Source organism: Engystomops pustulosus, chromosome 9 (assembly GCF_040894005.1).
Source record: "Engystomops pustulosus chromosome 9, aEngPut4.maternal, whole genome shotgun sequence".
In the NCBI taxonomy this organism is placed as follows: domain Eukaryota; kingdom Metazoa; phylum Chordata; class Amphibia; order Anura; family Leptodactylidae; genus Engystomops; species Engystomops pustulosus.
In genome coordinates, this window is record NC_092419.1 from 98,336,590 (window position 1) to 98,358,337 (window position 21,748).

The window sequence follows — 21,748 nt, forward strand, 5'->3', positions numbered from 1 at the left end:
GGTGATTTCCTACGCTCAAGCTACATCTTAATGTCTGTGAGGTTTTAATTAAAAGTTAACAATTACTAATTGGTTTCAATTGTGACATAAAGATGAGGCTCTATGATGCGATATGTGCTACTTGGTGATACACCACTGATGTAATATATACAGTGAATATATGCAGTGAAAACAAAGCCTTATTCTCTGTGAAATGCAAAAGTTTACTTTGAGTAGGTTCTTTGAATTTCTTAAAGGGGTATTCCATACTTAAATATATTATTAATTGGGATTTGATCTCCGATCTGCCAGAGACATTATATGCAGTGTAGAAAGGATGTGAAATCTCAATCTAATGTGAGGTATATAGTACATATAATATATGCAGTGATTTCTATATATAATGTATGCAGTGTAGTCTATGCACTCTTTATATCCCACTTCAGCTGCAATCCTATTTCTGCCGTAGAAGAGTGACATTCCCCTACTGAACTGTAGGGATGAGGTACGTATTGTACTGAACATCTGATGACTTGTATACGTGTTCAGCACAACAAATACCATATAAGCCAAAAAAACAATTTATGGAAATAACAAAGACATTGTAAGAGTTGTGTAAGAAGAATGTCATCTGAGGGCAGGGCAAGCTCGAATTTGCTTTTGTATATCAAGCTGAGCCATATTACAGGAAATTAATGTACTCCGGCTACAGCTCAAGTTTCATGGTAATTCTTTTTTGTGCCTTTGAAACAAAGAAAATTAATGTCTGTTACATAAGAATGTGACATGTACCCAGCCAAAACGACTGCCCCCTGCTGGTGGAAAGGAATTAACTACTCCTGATATACAGTAGATAGTAGCATAATGTACGCACAATTGTCAAATGAATATTATTAATTAACACACAATTTGCAAAAATATCTAAAAAAAAAAAAAAAATAATATTCATTCAATGATTTAAATGAATCTGCAATAAAAAATGTGAAGATTAAAAAATATAAAAAAAATAAATAAATACTGGTGTATAGCCAATAGGGAAAAAAAAATATTTCAATAGTTTTTATGTTAATATTATTATAATGTACTATTATTGATTTATTATTGATGTTTTTTAATGTATTATTTTATTATTTGTATTAATATTGTGTAATTTTATTTTTCATTATTTTATTTTTTATCAATGGCTAAATTTTGGCTTTGAATAAATGAGAAATATGTATCATTTTTGGGGGGCTTATTCACTTAGTTCTATTGCAAAATAATATTAATAAATTATTATCTAATATCTTCTGCACTGCAGTTCCCTGTCGTCTTTGATTTACTCTAGTTTACTTTGTATTTTAGGTGAAAGTTCCATCTCAGGATGTGCGAAGAGTGCTCGGATCAAAAAGAAGCAGAGGAGGAACAGGACAACTTTCAATAGCAGCCAGTTGCAGGCCCTCGAAAGAGTTTTTGAGAGAACTCACTACCCTGACGCCTTTGTACGAGAGGATCTGGCGAGACGGGTGAATCTGAGTGAAGCTAGAGTACAGGTTAGTTCTTGTGATACAATGATAAAGCTTAAAACTCTCTGTTCCAATATGGCACAGTCATGCTACATTTCATCCATGACATTGGAGTGTATCATAATCTGTCTCCATTTACAGGTTTGGTTTCAGAATAGGCGAGCCAAGTTCCGTAGGAATGAGAGGGCCATGCTGGCCAGCCGCTCTTCTTCTCTCCTGAAATCATATAGTCAAGACCCCATTGTGGAGCAGCAGATCAGTCCTCGACCAACCAGCCTGGCACCAGAATTCCTGTCTTGGAACTCTAACAGCTACAGGTAACATTGCCCTGATTTTCTGAAATTTAATTTAAAATGTTTTTTTTATCCATCTGACACCCATTCATTAAAGGACATCTACCACCAGGATGAAGGATTATATACCAAGCACACTTACATGCTGGTGTGTGCCCCCTCTGGCAGCATCCACTCTTCTTTTAGCTTCTTATGCTCTCATTTGTACAAAAAAAGGGTTTCAACATTTTACAAATGAGGCCTGGGGCTCAAGGGTTTAATAGATGCTAATTGAACCTGGGGCTCCTCATGCAAATTAGCATCATTTTTAAACCCTTTTTTGCAAAAACAAGGGAATACGAAGCTAAACCAAGATTAAATCCTTCCAGAAGGGACACACAATACATACTTGGTTTACAATCCTTAATCCTGGTGGTAGATTTCCTTAAAGGAAACCTACCACTTGAAATGGTAGGTGTAAGATGCAAATACTGAGCACCAGTTTTCATTAGTGTCATAAACCTCTGTATCGCGGTTTAAGCACTTTTTAATCTTTATAGCTTGAAGCAGCTTCGGCGCACCATGCGAGCGACCGTGCGCGCGCCTATATAGGAGGTGACGGAGAGGTGCACCGAAGCTGCTTCAGCTATAAAGATTAAAAAGTGTTTAAACTGCTTGGTATTTGCATCTTAAACCTACCATTTCAAGTGGTAGGTATCCTTTAAAAGCAAATGGCTACTACACCGACTGCGGAGCCATCTGCTGTGCACTTACTGTAGTTGAGCCAGACAAAAACCAGGACAGGCTATCAATAAAAAAAATTATGGACAACCCCTTTTAGGCTACTAAGAGAGTAAAATGTCCTGAAATTGGGAAGCAGCGAATATCCTTGACAAAGAAGTCTTATGTTTAGAAGGTCACTTCTATACTTCTTCTGACATTTCAGTAGAGTTCATCTTTGCTGACACCCAACCAATTGCTTATCTAGAAAGGGTTGAAAGATATGTGGATGGTCAAACTGGGACAAATTGAAAAACCTTAATCCTAGTTGGTTGAGGGGGTTCCTGATTCAAGTCGTCATCTGGAATGTCTCAGAGAACCATTTCTTCAAGTTGTGTGGTCGATGCAGAGGACATTGGCATGGATTTTGTAAATGGATGTGGATTGGCCATGGAAGGGGCATAGCCTGATACCAAGATGTCATGTATGTATGAGGTAATATGGTAGTTATAGAAATTAGCCTCATTTTAGGCACCAAGGCCCAGGTATAACTGCTACAATTGCTCCCCATATTGCTATCCCATGAACATCAGTTATAAGATGTTTGATCAAATACAATAAAATGTATTTAAGATTTCACATATTTTTCATTTATGCTAATAATTCTTTGTTTCCTTTAATTGTATCAGCGCCAGTTTGCCGCCTTATAACCCAAACACCACCTCGGCTCCTACAACACTGCCTACCCAGGGAGTCAACATGGCCGACAGCATCGCCAGCCTACGTCTTAAAGCCAAGGAGTTCAGTCTGCACCACAGCCAGGTGTCCACTGTCAACTGAACCCTGATTAGATAGACAGAAAACTATAAATAAGCCAGCCACGAGGCACAGGGTGTGCTGGACACGCCACACAAGAGCCCATGGCCATCAATGAAGATAATGTGGCTCCATTTCCCAGCTCCTGTTTACTACAAGAAGTTGCTGTGCTCTATGTGACATTCTGACCGAAGTCCAGAGAATGGTCGCCTACCTGCTCTTGTGTCATATCATTCATGACAGGATTTATTCAAGCCGGCCATGTCTAAGGTCCGGACATTGACCACATGGACGGGACTCTTCAGACTTTTATTTTGTTTTGTGACTGTAGATATTTTATACTTTAGAATTTCTTATCAGTATTATGAGAATTTTTCCACATCTTGTTCTGCCTTCCTCATTACTTCTCTGTTATCTGTGCTTCCCCTGTGTCTCGTTGTCATCGGTACGCACTGTATATATATGTGTAGATACGTACTGTGCTTTGTAAATATATCATTTTATACAATATTCTGTCACCTGGGTGCAGATGATAAACAGGCTTTGGATTGGAAAATGGCTGAATCTTTTATATCCCCCAATCACATCTAATGAGTTGTGTAATGTCAAAAAAATACCATTTACTAGAGGCGAAACTTGAAGCTGCTCTGCCCCAATGCAAAATGGGTACTATGTCCCCCCAAATATAATGAACCATTTATAGTTTCGGTCTATTTTATGTGATGGAGACACTTTATGGGCCAACAAAGGAGGCCAATAGCTGGGGCAAGTTTAGGGCAACAATATACTCTTGCTTAGAAGTTTTGGAAATGGAGGTAGAACTGTGCTCCACGATCCTCCTCATTTTAGGTGTACTATGGAATGCCTTCTGCTTACCGCCCCTCATATAAACTTTGACACCAGTTCACATCAAGGGGTTTTCCAGCAACATCAAGTTCTCTCCTATCCACAAGATAGGGGATAACTTGCATATTGGCGAGGGTCCAGTGGTGAGACCAGGGGCGTAACTTGAGGGGGTGCAGAGGGTGCGGTCGCAACCGGGCCCAAGAGGCTTAGGGGGCCCATAAGGTGTCAATTTCCCATATGAGGAGACTAGTATTATAAACAATGATTTTAGTTGGGGGCCTGGTACAGACTTTGCCTCCTCTATTCATCTCAGTGGTGCTGGCAGAGATTGCTGAGCACAATAGTCAGCTACTTCTAGCAGTGCCATAGTCAGTGAATGGAGCGGCATTGTCTATATCCGAGCTGCCACGCCATTCATTCGGGAAACAATGGACCCCGCTTCTGCATAGACGCACCACCACTGGGACCACTACCAATCAGTATATTATCCCCTATCCTTTGGACAGGGGAGAACTTGATGTGGATGGACAACTCCTTTAACATCCTGATAAACATAGTGGACCCTTAAAATCCAAATTAAAGGGACAAATGGAAGTATGTGCTGTACGCAAAGTAATGTGTCCCTCTCAGCTGACTGGTATTATTAGTCACGCTTCATGACTACTCAGGACATGGTGAATTATTATTTACAAAGCATTCTCCTTAATTACCCCAGAATGTAGAGGGGTCATGTAATGACTGGTATTGCAGCACCAATCTCAGTATCATTGAGCAATTCTCAAAAACATATTTTAATTATTAGCAAAATAATTTCTGTGTTTTGAAAGCTAGCCCCCATCCATGTTAACAAAAATAGAAAAGGGATTATTCAAGAATCATAGGCCGCTGTTTGTTTGTTATGGGCAACAAGGATTAGTTTAATTTAAATTCAACAAATGACAGATTTTGATAACGCAGAGGATAATAGTACAGATTCAGCAGTCAATTTGTGACTGCTAAATACTTAAAATGGCTTTTCTCTCCTCAGAGAAGGCTTCCCTGAGGGAAAATGAAAGCAACCAATCGGCATCTGACTTGCATTTTGTCTTCAGCACTGTAGAAATAAAAGGTGGAAACTGATTGGTTGCTTTGTGTGCAAAGGAATGATGGCTGCTGGGAAATGTAGTTTTAAAGCAGCTGTTGTTATGAAATAAGTCTTTCCAAGAGGAAAGATTTGATAATTTGATAAAGAATGACCTGTACAAGGTTATCTGCCACCATTACTGACCATAGTTGCCCATTCATAGCACTGACTTGAAAAACCAGCCATAGGGGCACATTTATAAAACTGACTGCGCCAATTTTCAACATTTTTGAACATGTATTTATGATGTGTCTCCTCCAGTTTTGTGTTGCAGCTTTACTGTGCCCACAGCAACACAAAACTCTATTTTTGGTGCCCCCATTTATGTTGAAAGTCTCACATAATTGTGGCGCTCCCCCCTTAAACTGAGCGCACCAAAATAGCTGGTGCACTCAGTTTAAGCGTGATTGGCGCGTGCCGGGTGCAACATTATTAGAGACCATTAAATATTCTGGTTTATGGAAAGGAAAACTAAAACATTCTCACAGCTGAAGACTTGCTACAGTGGTAAAGTCTACATAAACTAATAGTCATTCACCTGCACTGATACATTGAAGCAAAAAATCATCAGAAGAAAACAAATATCGGTACAGAGCGATGTGTTTGTAGAAAACTTGCAGCTGTAAGAAGTATAAAGTCTTTATGCTTAATCTCCCAAGATCTCTGCTTGTGGTCAGTGAATGGAAACATATCTTTTTTTTTATATTAGTCCTGACCATGACGTTTGTTACTATGCATCAGTGAACATAGAAGGAATAAGGATTGGGATACATTGCAGCAAACCTGCAGAACTGTGAGCAGGACAAGGATGTTCACCGACAGCAAGCAGAGATTTTTTGAAAATGATTTTAAAAAACGGACATAAAACATATAAAAACCTCCAGAACTTATTCAGTGGGTCTCATTCCTGGCTCAGTCATACACTTGTTGATAAAAAAAAATATTGATTTTTATTATTATTATTATTATTCACCATTAATGTGAATTGGGCTGAGCTGTATAAGAGGAGCAGTGCTGTGCCTAAAAAAAACTGCTTTTAATCCTGTTCAATTATTTGGGAGAATTTTTCTTTAAGGGATTCTCCATTTGGATCATCTTCCGAAATGGCGAATTTAAAGGGAAATGACCTTAGGTACGTCCAAGCAGTGCTACATCCATACCTATATATGAAAAGCCATATACCCCCATGCAGGTGTGGGTTCTGTGTGACCCTAGTTCTCAGTTCACATAATACATTAGCGCCTTCATAGGCTGTGACAGGTACTGCACCCCACAATGCACATGGTGATCGCGAGGAACTAGCTTCTTATTCATAAAGTTTGTTTTGTCGTTTGCAAAAACATCGTATTTTATTAAACAGTCTTCAGTATTATGGATCACGTTTTGTCTGTTTCTGTATTTTGTCGAATCGTATCTGTCAATGAAGGTTTTTATCTTGTGATAATATTACGGAAAATAATAAATTCTTACTTTTCCAAATGATTAAGGTGATTTTAATTATATTTATTCATGATGGAGCTCAGTGCATGCTGCCTTGTCATTGAGTTACATATTGTTATTGTTACACAGTATACAATAGGCTCCTCAGCTCCCCCTACTGGTGGCTTCAGGAAGACTGAAGAATCTCTTGCTAAACAAAAGGGGGCGGAGAAGTAGGACACAGAATGTGTAATCACTCCTTAAAGGGGTTGTCCAGTGTTATGGAATTGTTAACGATGTATGAAGAGGGCTCATGGGATGAGCCATCAACAAACAGTCATGGAGTTTGCCGCATATAGCAGCAAACACCCACCGCTGTTGCTGTTGCGTAGCCGCCACCATCTTTGTTGTGTTTGTCGATCCCTGTGATGTCATCAGGAAACGATGATCTGTTGCAATGACAGCCTCCGGTCATTCAAAGACCCAAGACTGTCTTGTTTTAAACCATGTATTACAATGTGCTATTTTGGCTTCAGTAATAGGATGTTGGCATAGTGCTTAGCATTACAGCCTTGCAGCGCTGGAGTCCTGCGATCAAGTCCCAGGATCAAGATCTGCAAAGAGTTTGTATTTTCTCACTGTGTTTGCGTGGGTTTCCTCCGGGTCCTCCGGTTTCCTCCCACACTACAAAACATACTGGTAGGTTGATTAGATTGTAAGCCCTATTGGGGACAGGGACCGATTTGGCAAGCTCTGTGCAGCGCTCCGTAATCTGTGTACGCTATATAAATAAAGGAACTATTATTATAGATGATATGGAAATTCCCCATATATGGCCATATTGTAGTATGGCAGTATATGGTAGGATCAATCAGACAACCTAGGGTTAAAGTGCCCTAGAGGGTCTGAAAAATAGTTTAAAAAAAGTTTTAAAAAGTTAAAATAAATAAAAAACCTAAAAGTTCAAATCACCCCTTTCCCTAGAACCGATATAAAAATAAATAAACAAGTAAATACATATACACATTAGGTATCACTGCGTTCCAAAATTTCCGGTCTATCAAAATACAATAACAGTTATTCCCAGTGTTGAACACCCTAACAGAAAATAGCGCCTAAATGTCCAAACCCCACTGTTTCAACATCTTGTTAAAATTTTACAAAAAGTGATTGAAAGGTTGTACAGTCGTCAAAGTGGTAGTCATCCGTACACAAAGTATGAAAAAGTTATGAAAAAGAATTTTTTTTGTACACAAGGTTTTTCTTTTTTAAAATGTATTACACTATAAAACCAGTATAAATTTAGTATCCCCGTGATCTTATCGGACCAAAGAATAGAGTAGAGGTGTTATTTAGAGTGCACTGTGAAAGTCTTAAAAACTGAGGCCACGAGAAAATGGTGCAAATGCGTTTTATTCACCAATTTTACCGCATTTGGAATTTTTTTCCAGCTTTCAAGTACAAAAACATGGAATAATAAATACCATCACTGTGAAGTGCAATTTGTTGAGATGGGTTAAAGGGGTTGAAGAACTTGGATGGGCTTTGTAAAAGCTTTATTCTTTACCAGGTACAGCGCCACCCACTATGTAGTGTTTGTAACTGGTACTACAGTCTACAGCTGACAAGTCCAACTCAAAAAAGGGAGACTGAACATTTTCAGTAACAGGTGCGGCCTCTATACAATGTGTGGTGCTGTGCCTGATATCACTGGAGTGCTGCAGCCCCTTCAATCACTTGATCATTGGGGTTCTGGGAGCCAGAACACCAATCCTTTAATGAAAAGTTCAGCAGAGCGGAATAGAGGGGCACTCAATGCCATGCATTGTGATGGAGGGCTAAATAAGTGTAAAGAGTAACACATGCATAATAAAAGAATAATAAAAGAAACATACACTACAATCTACTGCAGTAATAATGGATGGAACTTTTATTACAATCTGGCACTATTAGCCTGAAGTGAACCCTAATGTAAGCAATGATCAGCCTATTCCTAGGAACATGGTGCCCCCTAGTGTTCATAAATGTATATTACATCACTATAGCTAAACTGCTTACCACCAGACATTGGTAAATCATAGTGTGGGGGGTTCATTCGCGAATATCAGTGTAATTCAATATACTATATGTAGGAAGGATTGGTGATTTAAGGAAACCAACCAACCAACAATAAGCTTGTGGCCCAGTATAGTAAAATGCTACAATAAGAAAACGGACAACGCGTTTCACATATGCCAAAAAAATGCTTCCCCAGGTCTGTGTGAAACACTGGTCCATCCCTATGGTTCATACAGACCAGAGAAAGCGTTTTATGGTGAACGTGAAACGCGTTGTCCGTTTTTCATGGTATATATTTAGCATATAAAACATGTTGTCATCAGTCATGCCGATACATATAGGATGGCATTAAAATTCTACTTAGGTGCAAAGGAGAAGATGATCCAAGGGGAGGGGGTTGTCTCCACCAGGAGATGATGAGGGAAAACAGACAATTTTATTGCACCATAGACATTATTCATCATTGTTTTATACAATTAATTATGTGCCCATAGATAACCAATGTTTTTATTATACTTTTTCACTTTTTATTAAAATACTATTATGGAGGAGCGCCTTTCAAGTGGATTTTTTTTTTACTAGCAGACCTGCATTCTGATTGACCAATAGCTACTTAAAATACAAAACCGGGTCCTACTCGCTGACAGTTTCCAAGTTCCACCATGTAAATAGTGGGGATATTTTTCCACAGCTGCTGAATTTGATGAATATAGTCAGTTTTTACAATGTATGTGATGTTTTCTCTCTGGTAGACACCAGGAGATGGGTTTCTTTGTTCTTCATTCCTTTTATAGGCTCTCGTACATCTGTCCCCCTCCATTTCCCAAGCCTTTTCTTTTGGGAAGTGTCCTGTTACCTAAAGTGAGTCTTGTAAAAGTCACAAGAAGTAAATAGCTGAGCCTGAGTCTAGACGAACACTCACTGCCGTCTCTCCACGTCACCCATAATCCGGCAGACGTCACCGGAAATCCCATGGAGACGAAAGATCATGACTAATACCCCACCCCCCTACTCCTATATATACAAAGGGTTAAATTTATATGGAGGGAATTAAAAATTCTCTGTGCCACCAAGAACGCAGACTTCACTGTGGTCGTAAAACCTGATCCAGATAACCGCAGCGAGCAACGTCCCCCACGTAGAGGTACATAAAAGGCATTTTTAAGAGTAGGAAAGTGAATGTGAGTGCCATAGAGAGCATTAACACCGGAGGCCCGGAAAGGGGGTGGTGGGCTCTTCTGCCAACACGTCCTACCCCAGGGTCCTGCAGAGTAATCGGAACACAATGTTGCGCTCTCACTTACAAATATAGCTTTTATTTATTTTGGTGTGTCACACGTCAGAGCCGGAGCCTCGCTTTATACAAGTCTCTGCAGTTTTCTTTTACAGGTCAACCATGGAGATTTCCATGAAATAATGGACTTAGTACGGAACGTGATGACAATATGGTGGTATACGAGGAATTCCAAGGGGCCATTACATCCATTAAAGATCAAAACAAACCTGGAGGTGGATCAGTGAGATCATGTTCTGCCATGTTTGCCGCCTGTTACCGCTCCTTGTGTAAATCCCCTTTAAGGCCACACAAAACAGGAAATGTTCTAGTTATAATCTTCAGTCGTCATCTGCTGCTTGTGGATTTGATATTAGTAATTGTTATTAGTATACAGATGACTGATTGTGTAGATGGCAGTAACTATACACCATAGTTGTCAATGGTTGGATGGCTATCTACCCAATTCTCTTGGATTGTGCATGTTTGCAAAGAGAAGTTTTTAGTGGACCTTTAATATGGAATTTGGGATCACATCCATGTAAAAAAATTAAAATAAACTACCGCCTAATAATAAAAATACCATCCAGGTGACAATTCTAGGGAACATTTGGATCCATCCAGACTTCTCCCATACTGTATGGTCTGCTGTAACATGGCGGGTTTTATAGAAAAAGCAAAGTACATCCCCTCAATAGAGATGAGCAGACCCAATGTTTGCATTCGGGTTCGGGGTTCATGTTCTGGCTGCCCGACTTGGAGATATTGCCAGATTGGAGCCCTAACAATCTGCCAAATTGATGCCCCTAGCTACCAGCCACGTCTATGATTGGCCGCCTGTCCAGCAATCTGGTAATATGTTGGGCTGAACCCGAACCCCAAACTCGAATGAAATCATCCACTCATATCTACCCCTCGTCAGTTATTCTTTAGACAGTTCTTAATGTATTTGAAACAGACATAGTGCCAAATACTGTATACCGTATTACTAAGAACACACAAAGCCATATACAAACAATATCATAATATCAATATAATAATACTGCAATATAGTTCCCACTGTATATCACTAATAATACTGAATATCCTAGGAAAGGGGGCTGTGGGACCAGCGTTGGACTAAGGTTTCTTCAGACCACCTTATAAAATTATTCAGCCTCTATTATTCCTTAAAAAGGGATGTTCCATTTACACACATTTCAACAAATTATTGATATTGTTCGTGTACAAATTTTCCAATATACTTTTTCTATGAATTCTTTACGGTTTTCTAGATCTCTGCTTACTGTCGTGCAACAAGAAGCTTCATTCTTTACTTCCTGGTCTATGGTCATGTGATGTTACACAGATGCATGGCTCGTTATATCACACAGTGTAATCAGAGCTGTGTCACCTGTGTGACATCACATGACCATGGACCGGTGTTTATACACAGAAAGTAAAGAATGAAGTTTCCTGTTGCATGACAGCAAGCAGGGATCTAGAACACTGTAAAGAATTGATATGGAAAGTATATTGGAAATTTGTATAACTTTTCTTTACATTAACAATATCCAATATTTGCTGGAATGAGATTAAAGTGGACAACCCCTTTAAGGAATAGACTATACTAGTTTCCAAATTGGTAAATATAATCACTTCTGTGCTGGCCAGGGATGTGAAATTATTGTGTAAATGTTGCGTTACAACTGTTCTGTTGGACTAGTGGGGTCCAGAAAAGGATTAGAGCCTGGGCTGTTCAGTGGATCCTCCTATTCTCTAGTCGACCAGTCTGACACTGTATAGACATGCTAAACATTGGGGGACATGTTTCACTCCTATTGCTTTCTTTTTCTTTTCTTTGTGCAACTTTTTGTGAGATTTTTTGCAGTTTGAGACTTTTTAGGCGCAAAATCAAGCAGTGCACCAAAGTTATCAGCCTCAAGGATTTAGTGCAGTGGCCGGATCTATCTTTGTAGCCCAGATGTTTGTTCAACTTGTGAGACTTTTGGGCTCATTCTTGCACCTAATGGGGCATAAGATCATGTGCCCAATTTCCTGAATATGTCGCTTCCCCGATTAGGTCCTCCGGAGTTCACCACCTGATGCATATAAGCGACACAGTTTTAAAGTTAAATCCTGCGGTTTGTCTGAATCAGTCATATCGTCCGACAGCCCGCCCCCGATTTGTGTCGCATTAAATCCGGCACTGCTGCACCAAAATCCGATCGCGTAAGCCAAAATCCCCTAAATGCCTGTTTCAGCGGCGCAAATCCGGAATGTCCGACTAAAGTGCGGTCCACGGGACCCTTAGTAAAGAGGCCCCAATAAGTCCCAAAACAGAGCATGCTAGACCCAGATTTACTTTTGGGAAACTACTATTTAGGACTTAGGATACATGGCAATGATTAAGTTGCCCAACTTCAAGGAACGTGAAAAAGTGTCAGCCGAAAAACTATGATACATGCGACCCACTGTGTACTGATAAGAATAAGACTCTAAACATATAGATTTATAATCTAAAAAATAAATATGTTAAGAAGAAAAGTCCTTCAGCAGCACAGAGTATTTCAGGAACTATGTGAATTGGATAGAAGGTGAGAGCGTCATTGTTATACTAATGTATCTGATGGTCTGACTACTATTACCCTTGTTAATCCCTAGAAGTGCCCCAACTTCACAAGCATAAACCAGAAAGACGTTTCCATGGTAAGAACATGACCTGCTATTTCAGCATAGCTCACTAGAGGTCAGTGTCTACTAGACGCAATAAGGAATCACTTCAAAGCATCTTTTATTTTTTACATAAAGTCAACAAATAGTAAAAACAATACATTATACAGAATAAACATTCTAGTCCTTCCAAAACATGAACATTCCTATTCTGATTTGTTTTTTTGATATGTCTTAAGAATCATCCAAAATACACTATTCTCACATGAACAATACAAATATGTTTAGCGTCTTTTAAACAAAACTAGAAAATTGCAGAAGACAATAGTGTTCCTTGAATGCAACCCGCGGTGTCGCTGTGCTACTAGTGAAAGCATGACCCTGGCCTAAAGGTTGTGAATATTCATGGTAGAGGCAGTGACCAGTGTTGAAAATGGAAATTTTTAAAAAGTCTAATAGTTTTAATAGAATTAAAATTACTAATAGACTTCATAAAAAAAAAATGTCTACTGTTTTGTATATACAGGCAGACCCCGGGTTACGTACAAGGTAGGTTCCATAGGTTTGTTCTTAAGTTGAATTTGTATGTAAGTCGAAATGATATATTTTATCATTGAAGTTCCGGACAATTTTTTTATCCCCCAGTGACAATTAAAATGTAAAAATTTTTTGCTCTAATGGGACCAAGGATTATCAATAAAACTTAATTACAGACACTTTACAGTTGTTCTTTGCAGCCTGGGACTATAGTAACATCCAGAGAGCTTCACAACAGGGGCAGACCCCTTTATCTAGGGGTTGTCTTTAAGTCGGGTGTCCTTAAGTAGGGGACCGCCTGTACAGCTCTTCTGCAGACCTCATTAGATATAGATTCTCTAAAAATCTAACCTGCTGTCTCATTATTATCAATCTGTCCTCTATTTCTTGATATCCTAGTTTTGTAAAGTTTCCAGGACTGGGTGAGATTACTTACAGGATTTGTTTGTAGTCTGTAACCGGGGGAAACACAAAAGTCATCATAAGAACTGTGTATACAAAATGGTAGATATGTTTGACCTTAAAAGAAAGCTACTGTATGTATTTGTATGATTAATTACCTTGTATGCTACTGTGTTGCATAGAAAGTTTCTATGCATTGCTATGGTTACAGACTACAAAAAGAAACCTGTGTAGTCAGATCAAGTGGCTAATTTTGTTTAGCCTGTCCCTACTTAATTTGCTAATTTCTGTTAGTACGAATCTGAGGACTGTTTGTATGGAAAAGGACTGCTGAATCAGCCTACAAAGGATTTTTTTAATGGAATTTTTTTTTTATCCATGGAAAAACGCAAGTCCGCAAAGCAGATGCATAAACAAATTAGTAGGAGATTTTGGTTGCTCTTTGGTAGCACATTTATAAATACTGGTGCATTGTAGGACCATGCATCCATACAATATAAATAATCCTTCCTTTTTGGGGATATAAATGTAACCTTCATAGGGGTTCACATAGATATCTAGGACCTGCCCAATACAGTGCGGACCATAGCTATATCTGCAAACTGCACTGAGGACAAGGCAAATTATTCTTCATCTTACAAGGTCTGAGGAGACCATTCACATTTATCATATATCCATCATATATATCATACGCACCAACATCTGAATCCATAATGACTCATGATTCATCAGAAATCACCCCATGATCATCCCTGCATATTTTTTAAAAGCCCCCCTCTCCCATAACTTGGTCCAGCGCTGGGGATTGTTGGCGAGTATGATAGATGTAGATGCAGAAAATCCTTCAATCTATAAGAATGTGTAACTTAGAGTTTTTGGGCCACAGGGCAAAGTTTGTTGAGGTCGCCTAAACTATCTAGGGTGGATATAGAATAGAGGCCAAATACACAGTTGCAATGGGGCAAGCCCCTTTAGGCCCCAAACCCTCTGCTGCTGAAAACTGGAGCACATGGATGTGATACATGCTCGGATCCCCTCGCTTGCTTATGTTCTGGTGCCATCTTTGCTGGAGTCTGCTGAGTAAACCCTTACACCCATGGGACCTATAAGAAACAGGACCATTCTTCCCTATAGGCCACATCTGGTATTACATCTCATCCGTAATATGCCTGACCTGCAATACCAGACCTGGCCTACAAACAGGCATGGCACTCTGTCTGAAACAAATTTTACCAGACTTCCAAGTTTTAAAAAAAATCCCTTCTTCATCATAGAAATATTATAAAAGCTACATTTTCAATTGCCACCACTATTAGCATAATGTGCAGACAAATACTGTTTTTTACACAATAAAGACTATTTGCACAAAGGATAAGGCGCCGTTCACATCTGTGCTGTTCATTTCCGTTATTCTGCTTCATCATATGAGCAGAACACTAAAAATGATGACAGCGCTGGATCCATCATTATGCAAACACTGATGGCGCCCCCTACTGACTAAAGAAGCCTCCAGCAAAGATGTGAACCTTGACTATGGTACTCGTGCACCTGTTAGCTAAATGAGCCTAAAAAATATCCAGAGTCTCCAATTTATGCCAAACAGCTATTCCTTCTGATTCACTTATACACATGCAATCCCAGCTCAGTTGAGAGTGCATGTGATCTCAATAGGGAAAAAGTAGTAGACAACTTCCAATCACCCCCCTTTTCTTTTGAAAAGGCATAAAATATTGATATGAATCCCGGCCGTCGTTGATGTAAGAATTGGTAATACTTTTGTCTACCAGTAAGAGGCGACAGAAAACAGAATTTGGAAAGCCATTGAAATGCATGGGAGCTGAGCTATGCTGTAGGAAACTGAACGGGTCGGGGCCTTCAGTGCCAACACATAGGCAGCTGTGTGGACTAAGCGACCGATGAAGAAAATCAAGAAATGGATCCTGGCGATGGTTGGATTGGGATCAAGTAAGGAGTAGATGGCGCCCAGGAAAAGGAACGGGAAGATGTTCTCCATGTCGTTGCGATGCGCTCTAGGGAAAACAAACAGGCATAGAGTTATTTATATCACTTCTTGATAGATACCATGCATAAACCACAGAAAAAGAATACAGCAGCTTCCGCTATCTAGTTCCTTGCAACAATATTTCTCATGAAGCTCAAAAAATAACTAAATTACATAAAAGGAAATGAAGGTAAATCTCAAAGATTCTGGATTAAAATATTCCACCTTTACGAAGGGACAATGCAATTGTAGGAGGGTGAAGTAAAGAAAAATGGGTTGTGCTTAAAGGGGTTTTCTAGGTTATTGTTCTGATATATCGAATAGGGTGAATAGATCTGAGCTTTAGTAACCCAGACTGGCCACAACACCTGCAAACAACGGATTTCTGGGGGGACCTTCCCCAATCAGATAATGTTGACACATTCTAAGGAAATGTCTTCAATATATCTGAAAGCCCTATGATATCACACATGAAAATCCAGTAGGAAATCAGCAGGCTGAAGCGATCAGCTTTTTCTAAGAGCTCCGGTTCAGAAGCTCTCGGTCACATGCGTTTGGCTGGTTAATCATTTATGGAGGTTTTAGCAGCTGTGAAAATGTTAATACAGTCACTTACACTTCCAGAAATGAAGAAAAACTAATTCAAACCAGACAAACCCATTGTAAAAAATACAAAAACACATGCATTTTTTTGTGTGTTTAAAAACACACTAAGAATGCACCATGAGACCCTAAGGATCCACTATGATATCCATACAGCGTAATATATGGCAAGCACGGTGGTTCAGTGATCAGCATTACAGCTGCATTACAGGTTCAAGTCCCAGGGTCAACATCTGCAAAGAGTTTGTATGTTCTCTCCGTGTTTGTGTGGGTTTCCTCCAGGTCCTCCGGTTGCCTCCCACACTCCAAAACATTCTGGTAGGTTTATTATATTGTGAGCCCCATTGGGGACAGGGACTGATCTAGTAAACTCTGTGCAGCGCTGCGTAATTTATGTGCGCTATATAAATAAAGTAATTTTTGTTATAATTAATTATTATATAACATACGTAGATGTATTGTCCAGTCCTCAGAAGGGGTTGTCTAGTTAAAAAAAACTCCAATTTTTCTATTCTATTCCTAATTTTTAGATCAAGAGTGAAGAGCAGCTACAAAGAGCGTCTCTTGTTCTGGAGGACCTGTCCTGTCCTGGTAACCCATTGATTTAAATGCATAGGGTGTAATAGCTTATTCCACCTGTGGTGGCACTGTACAGAATTTAGCATTTCTAATCTAGCTAATAATTCTTTATTTTACTTATATATAAAATTACAGAGTTTGCCAAATCAGTCCCTGTACCCAATGGGGCTCACTCACAATCTAAGCTAACCTACAGATAAGAGCTGATTATTAGGGTCTCCATTAGGGTGACAATAAATTGTACAAAGCAGAAGGAAGGAAAGACAATAGATAATAACAAAAAAAGTCTGTATAATCCACATTGTGAGACCAGGCCCAGCAATGTACTATACCAGCCCTGTCCTCTCAGCTATAGGTAAATACTGTAATCCCATTAGCGTGTAACCAATTTTCTGACATTTGAGTCATTATTGGCAAATATTAGTCACTTCTTTGGCCTTTACATTCACCTCCATTTCCGTGACACTTCTATTCATCGCCAAAGTTGCATTAAATAGAACGAATCACATGTCTATGGGTGCAGCCGTCACGCTAGCTCATGTCTGCAGATGATAACTACCCCTGGTCTTGCAATCACAGCCCTTAATCCGGGGCAGGAATATATAAGGGACACCAATTGGAATATCGGAATATCGGATTCTCATTGTCAGATCTGAATCAGGGGCGTAACTACAGCAGTAGCAGCCATAGCAGCCACTATGGGGCCTGCAGTGTCAGGGGGCCCCGTCATCCGACCTGACACAATAAAAAAAGGAGGATGTGCACCATTATATCTATATTGTAGTGCACATTGTCCAGCATAATATGTATATAACATATACTGTGATGTATATATGCAGTACCTGTGATGTGTATACACTGTGAGTATGTTGCATATGGCACTATATGTATGTGTATATGCACATGAGTGTATTTATATGTGATTGTAACTCGCATGTGTGAGTATAGTAATATGTATATTTTTTAAGTGGGAAGGGGGGCCCCATGCAGTAGCCTGCTAGGGGGCCCGTCTCTCCTAGTTATGCCACTGATCTGAATTATAGTTCATGCAGCTGAAGTTGGTGCAATAGTCTCCATTCAATTAGTGTTGATCAAGGTTGGCTTACAGGGACTCTCTCACCAGCAAGTGGGATATGATATATTCTTTCTATTACTCCCTTATTTATGTGAAGTCTCTTGTAAAAATGAGCTGAGAAGAGTCATATTGGCCTGAAATGAGCCAAGTGTAAAAACTACAGGGGGAGATTGATTTCAAATGCCCCTTATCTTCTGGTTCTTCTTTTGTGTCAAAGATAAGAGTCTCGTCGGATGACATCAGACTTGTGGTTCTGATCACTACAGAACTGGACATGCACCCAATTAAAGTTAGGGCCGAAGTGGACAGGAGGCGGAGCCGGTAACGGAGGCCCGTCATGATGAGGGGGACCGGAGCGACGGAGTTAAAGGGGCGGGGCTTAGGCCCGCGCCGAAGATCTCGCGGGAGCCGCAGTCTCCCGGGCTTAAAAGGAGGCTGGGACGGCCCCTTCTTCCTCTTGCCACGACGCCAGGGATTTGAACGGATCAGCGCGTCGGCAGAGGAAGAAGGTAATGTCCCACATCCAGGACATCATGCGGGCGGCAGCAGCTGAGCACGGCCAGGATTGGCTGCGTGCGCAGCTGCAGGCCGCCTTAACCCCCTCTTCCCCGGCATCTCCTCTGCCTTCACGGCCGGCGCGACGGGCTCGCCCCCCGGAGCGCTTCAGGCCTGACTCCTCTCCCGTCAGCGTTCACACCGCCAGCGGTCCCGCAAGGCCCACCACCCGCCAGATCACCGGCGCGCGTGGGACACGTGCGCCCCCGGCACCGGCGGCCAAGAGGGTTCGCCCTCCGTCTGCTGGGGCCAGGGGGACTTCCATGTCCCGCCGCAGATCACCGTCCCGGGCCCAGCGGACCTCCCCACCACCGCAGAGACCCAGGAGAGCCGCTGCCTCCAGGCAGAGTAGCCCCGTGTGTCAGCTCCTGCAGAGCGGGGGAGGGATAGATCTTCCCGCACACCCTCCCTCTCACCTCCCGCCGCGCTACAGGCCAGCGTGACCAGCAGACCCCAGAACCACGTGGTGGCAGCGGTGGTTCATACCCCGCTGCGCTCTTCTCCAGCACCCGTGATGTCACCAAGAAACCCCCCACCAGCACGGCAGGCCTCTCCGGCCTGTTCTATCGTCGCTCCTCCTGATGAATTGGAAGAGTTCCTGGACGCCAGCGAGGCCCTTCCGCTGCCTCAGAGCCAGCCGACTTCCGCAGGACCAGGCCCAACGGCTGTTCTACCCCCGGCGGGGCAGCCTGGTGAGTACCACACAGCCCCTTCCTCCTATCCCCCCATCCCCCTTCCCCCACCCCCTCAAATGTATTCCTTTAATGCCAATGTTCCACAATCAGGGGCCCCGTGTTCTCTCCCCCCCTGGGTAGCACATTTATGGTCAGGCTTCCAGGAGTTAATGGGGAGGGCGTTAAACGCGGGTAGCCCAACACCCGTTTGGTCACCTCAGATAGTACCTGCCCCAGCTCCGGTTGTGCAGACGGCAGAAACACTGCTGCACGCCGAGTGGCGCCCGGATGACGGCCCGCGGAGCGAAATATACGTTTGCTTTGAGGGCCCGCTAGGTTACCATTTACGCCAGGAAGTCAAAGAAAAAATTTGGAAGGATGAGTACGTGGAAATTTTTTCACTACTTCCTTTGGACAAATTTAATCTAGATAAACCACGTCCAGAGGAGTATAAAAAGGAAGACGAGATAAAACGTAGGTACCAATTAATTCCCAGAACCTTTAATAACTGGTTCCAAGCATTTGCCATCCTAGCCAGTGTGATAGGCGAAAAAGCCCCTCAGCATTGCTCCGCTTTATTTTCTTACATGGACGCCATTGGGGAGGCGCATCGCCTTTACGGAGGAATATCCTGGTTGCGCTATGACGAACAGTTCAGACAGAGAAAGGCGATGCGCCCCTCCATGCGCTGGGATCACAGGGACATTAGTCTATGGATGAGACTAATGGTAGCGGCTAGGATAGGTCCTCAGCCCTTTCGTGCAAGCTCCTCCTATTCACCGGTTACCCAGGCGACAGCTGTTGTCCCAGCGGGCGCTGGAAAATCAGGCACTTGCTGGCAGTTCAATGACGGCAGCTGTCGCTTCGGTAACACATGTAGATTTAAGCACGAGTGCTCCCATTGCGGTGGAGCACACTCGGCAGCCAGATGTTTCAGGAAATCTCGAGGCCGTGCCTACGATCCTTCTAGAAAAGGGGAGGACGCCGGTCCTAGCAAGCCAGATGCAGCCGTACCTAAGTAAGTATCCAGATCGGGAGGGAGCAAAATTTTTGTTAGAAGGCTTTAGTGTAGGTTTCAAAATTCCCTCAACTTCTAAACGAGTAGCTTTGAGCACAAAAAATTTAAAGTCAGCTAGGGAACATCCACAAGTAGTTCACGAAAAATTGTTCAAAGAGGTAGCGTTGGGCCGCATGGCAGGTCCTTTCAAATCAATACCGTTAAGTAATCTTATAGTCTCACCATTGGGGGTAGTCCCTAAAAAGGAACCCAATAAATTTCGCCTAATTCACCATCTATCTCACCCCCCGGGGCTGTCAGTGAATGACGGGATAACGGATGAACTCTGTTCAGTATCTTACGTGTCATTCGATAAGGCGATTGACTTAGTAAGACTAATGGGCCCTGGAGCCCTGTTGGCTAAGACGGATATTGAAGCAGCCTTTCGTCTGCTCCCGGTTCATCCCGAGTCTTTTCATTTGCTAGGCTGTTACTGGGATGGGGCCTATTTTGTAGATCAATGTCTCCCCATGGGTTGCGCGCTGTCATGCTCCTACTTTGAACAATTCAGCACTTTCTTGGAATGGGTGGTGAAGATGGAATCGGGCATCGATTCCATTATTCACTACCTGGATGACTTCTTATGCATAGGCCCCCCAAATTCGCATGTGTGCTCAGTATTACTGAGCACTGTTCAGAGGGTAGCAAATCTTTTCGGGGTTCCGCTAGCTCCCGATAAAACAGAAGGCCCGGCAACAACCATGCGCTTTCTGGGCATTGAGATCGACTCTGTCGCAATGGAATGTCGCTTGCCACAGGATAAGCTGCAGGACTTGCGCGAGTCGATTGAGACGGCCCGGGCAGCGCGTAAGCTGCGATTACGTCAACTGCAGTCGCTTCTGGGGAAGCTGGCCTTTGCCACCAGGATCATACCCATGGGTAGGATCTTCAGTCGCAGGCTAGCATTAGCCTCGGTGGGAGTTCGTGCTCCTCTTCACTTTATCAGACTATCAGCGGCGCATAGAGCAGATTTGGCTGTATGGTCATCATTTCTGGCTAAGTTTAATGGCAAGTCGGTTTGGCTTCAGGAATGGACATCCAACGAAGAGGTGGAATTTTACACCGATGCGTCTGGTGGTCTTGGTTTTGGGGCTTATTTGAAGGGCGCTTGGGTGGCAGAGGCTTGGCCTACGGAGTGGAGAGATGCAGGTGTCATCAGGAACGCTACATTAACGGGATTATTCACATTAGTGGTCGCCTTGACGGTTTGGGGTTCCAGACTGGCTAACAGGCGTTTAAAAGTAAACACATCCAACGAGGCGGTGGCTCAGGCCTTAACATCCTTAACAGCTTCATCCCCGCAGGTTGTCAATATTCTTAGACATCTGGTACTGCTATGTCTGTCAAACAATATATGGTTGAGTGCTAGACATGTCCCGAGCGAGCCTAATGCTACAGCATTTGCTTTATCTCATTTACAGTGGGAGTTGTTCCGGTCCCTGGCCCCGCATGCGGATCCCGTCCCGACCTACGTTCCACTTCATGTTTGGGATATCCCGTTCAGGTGGCATTGTCCTTTATAAAACAGTCCCTAGCTCCCTGTACATGGAGGTCTTATAATGTGACAAGGCTAGCTTGGGAACAGTGGTGCGAGGGGTTAG

At 42.0% G+C, this 21,748-nt stretch overlaps 2 protein-coding genes across 2 annotated transcripts in view; one reads left to right on the forward strand and one right to left on the reverse strand.

Annotated features, from left to right (window-relative positions):
- The window catches only part of PRRX2 (paired related homeobox 2), a 28,728-nt gene extending 21,985 nt beyond the window's left edge, over window positions 1-6,743 (forward strand). Inside the window, exons 2-4 of the mRNA XM_072124430.1 lie at window positions 1,324-1,511; window positions 1,626-1,801; window positions 3,166-6,743. Of these exons, the coding sequence (XP_071980531.1) occupies window positions 1,324-1,511; window positions 1,626-1,801; window positions 3,166-3,316 (515 nt within the window). The 3' untranslated portion in view covers window positions 3,317-6,743. The remainder of the gene's footprint in view (window positions 1-1,323; window positions 1,512-1,625; window positions 1,802-3,165) is intronic.
- Window positions 6,744-12,767: 6,024 nt separating this feature from the next.
- The window catches only part of PTGES (prostaglandin E synthase), a 35,439-nt gene continuing 26,458 nt past the window's right edge, over window positions 12,768-21,748 (reverse strand). Inside the window, exon 4 of the mRNA XM_072124432.1 lies at window positions 12,768-15,632. Within this exon, the coding sequence (XP_071980533.1) occupies window positions 15,383-15,632 (250 nt within the window). The 3' untranslated portion in view covers window positions 12,768-15,382. The remainder of the gene's footprint in view (window positions 15,633-21,748) is intronic.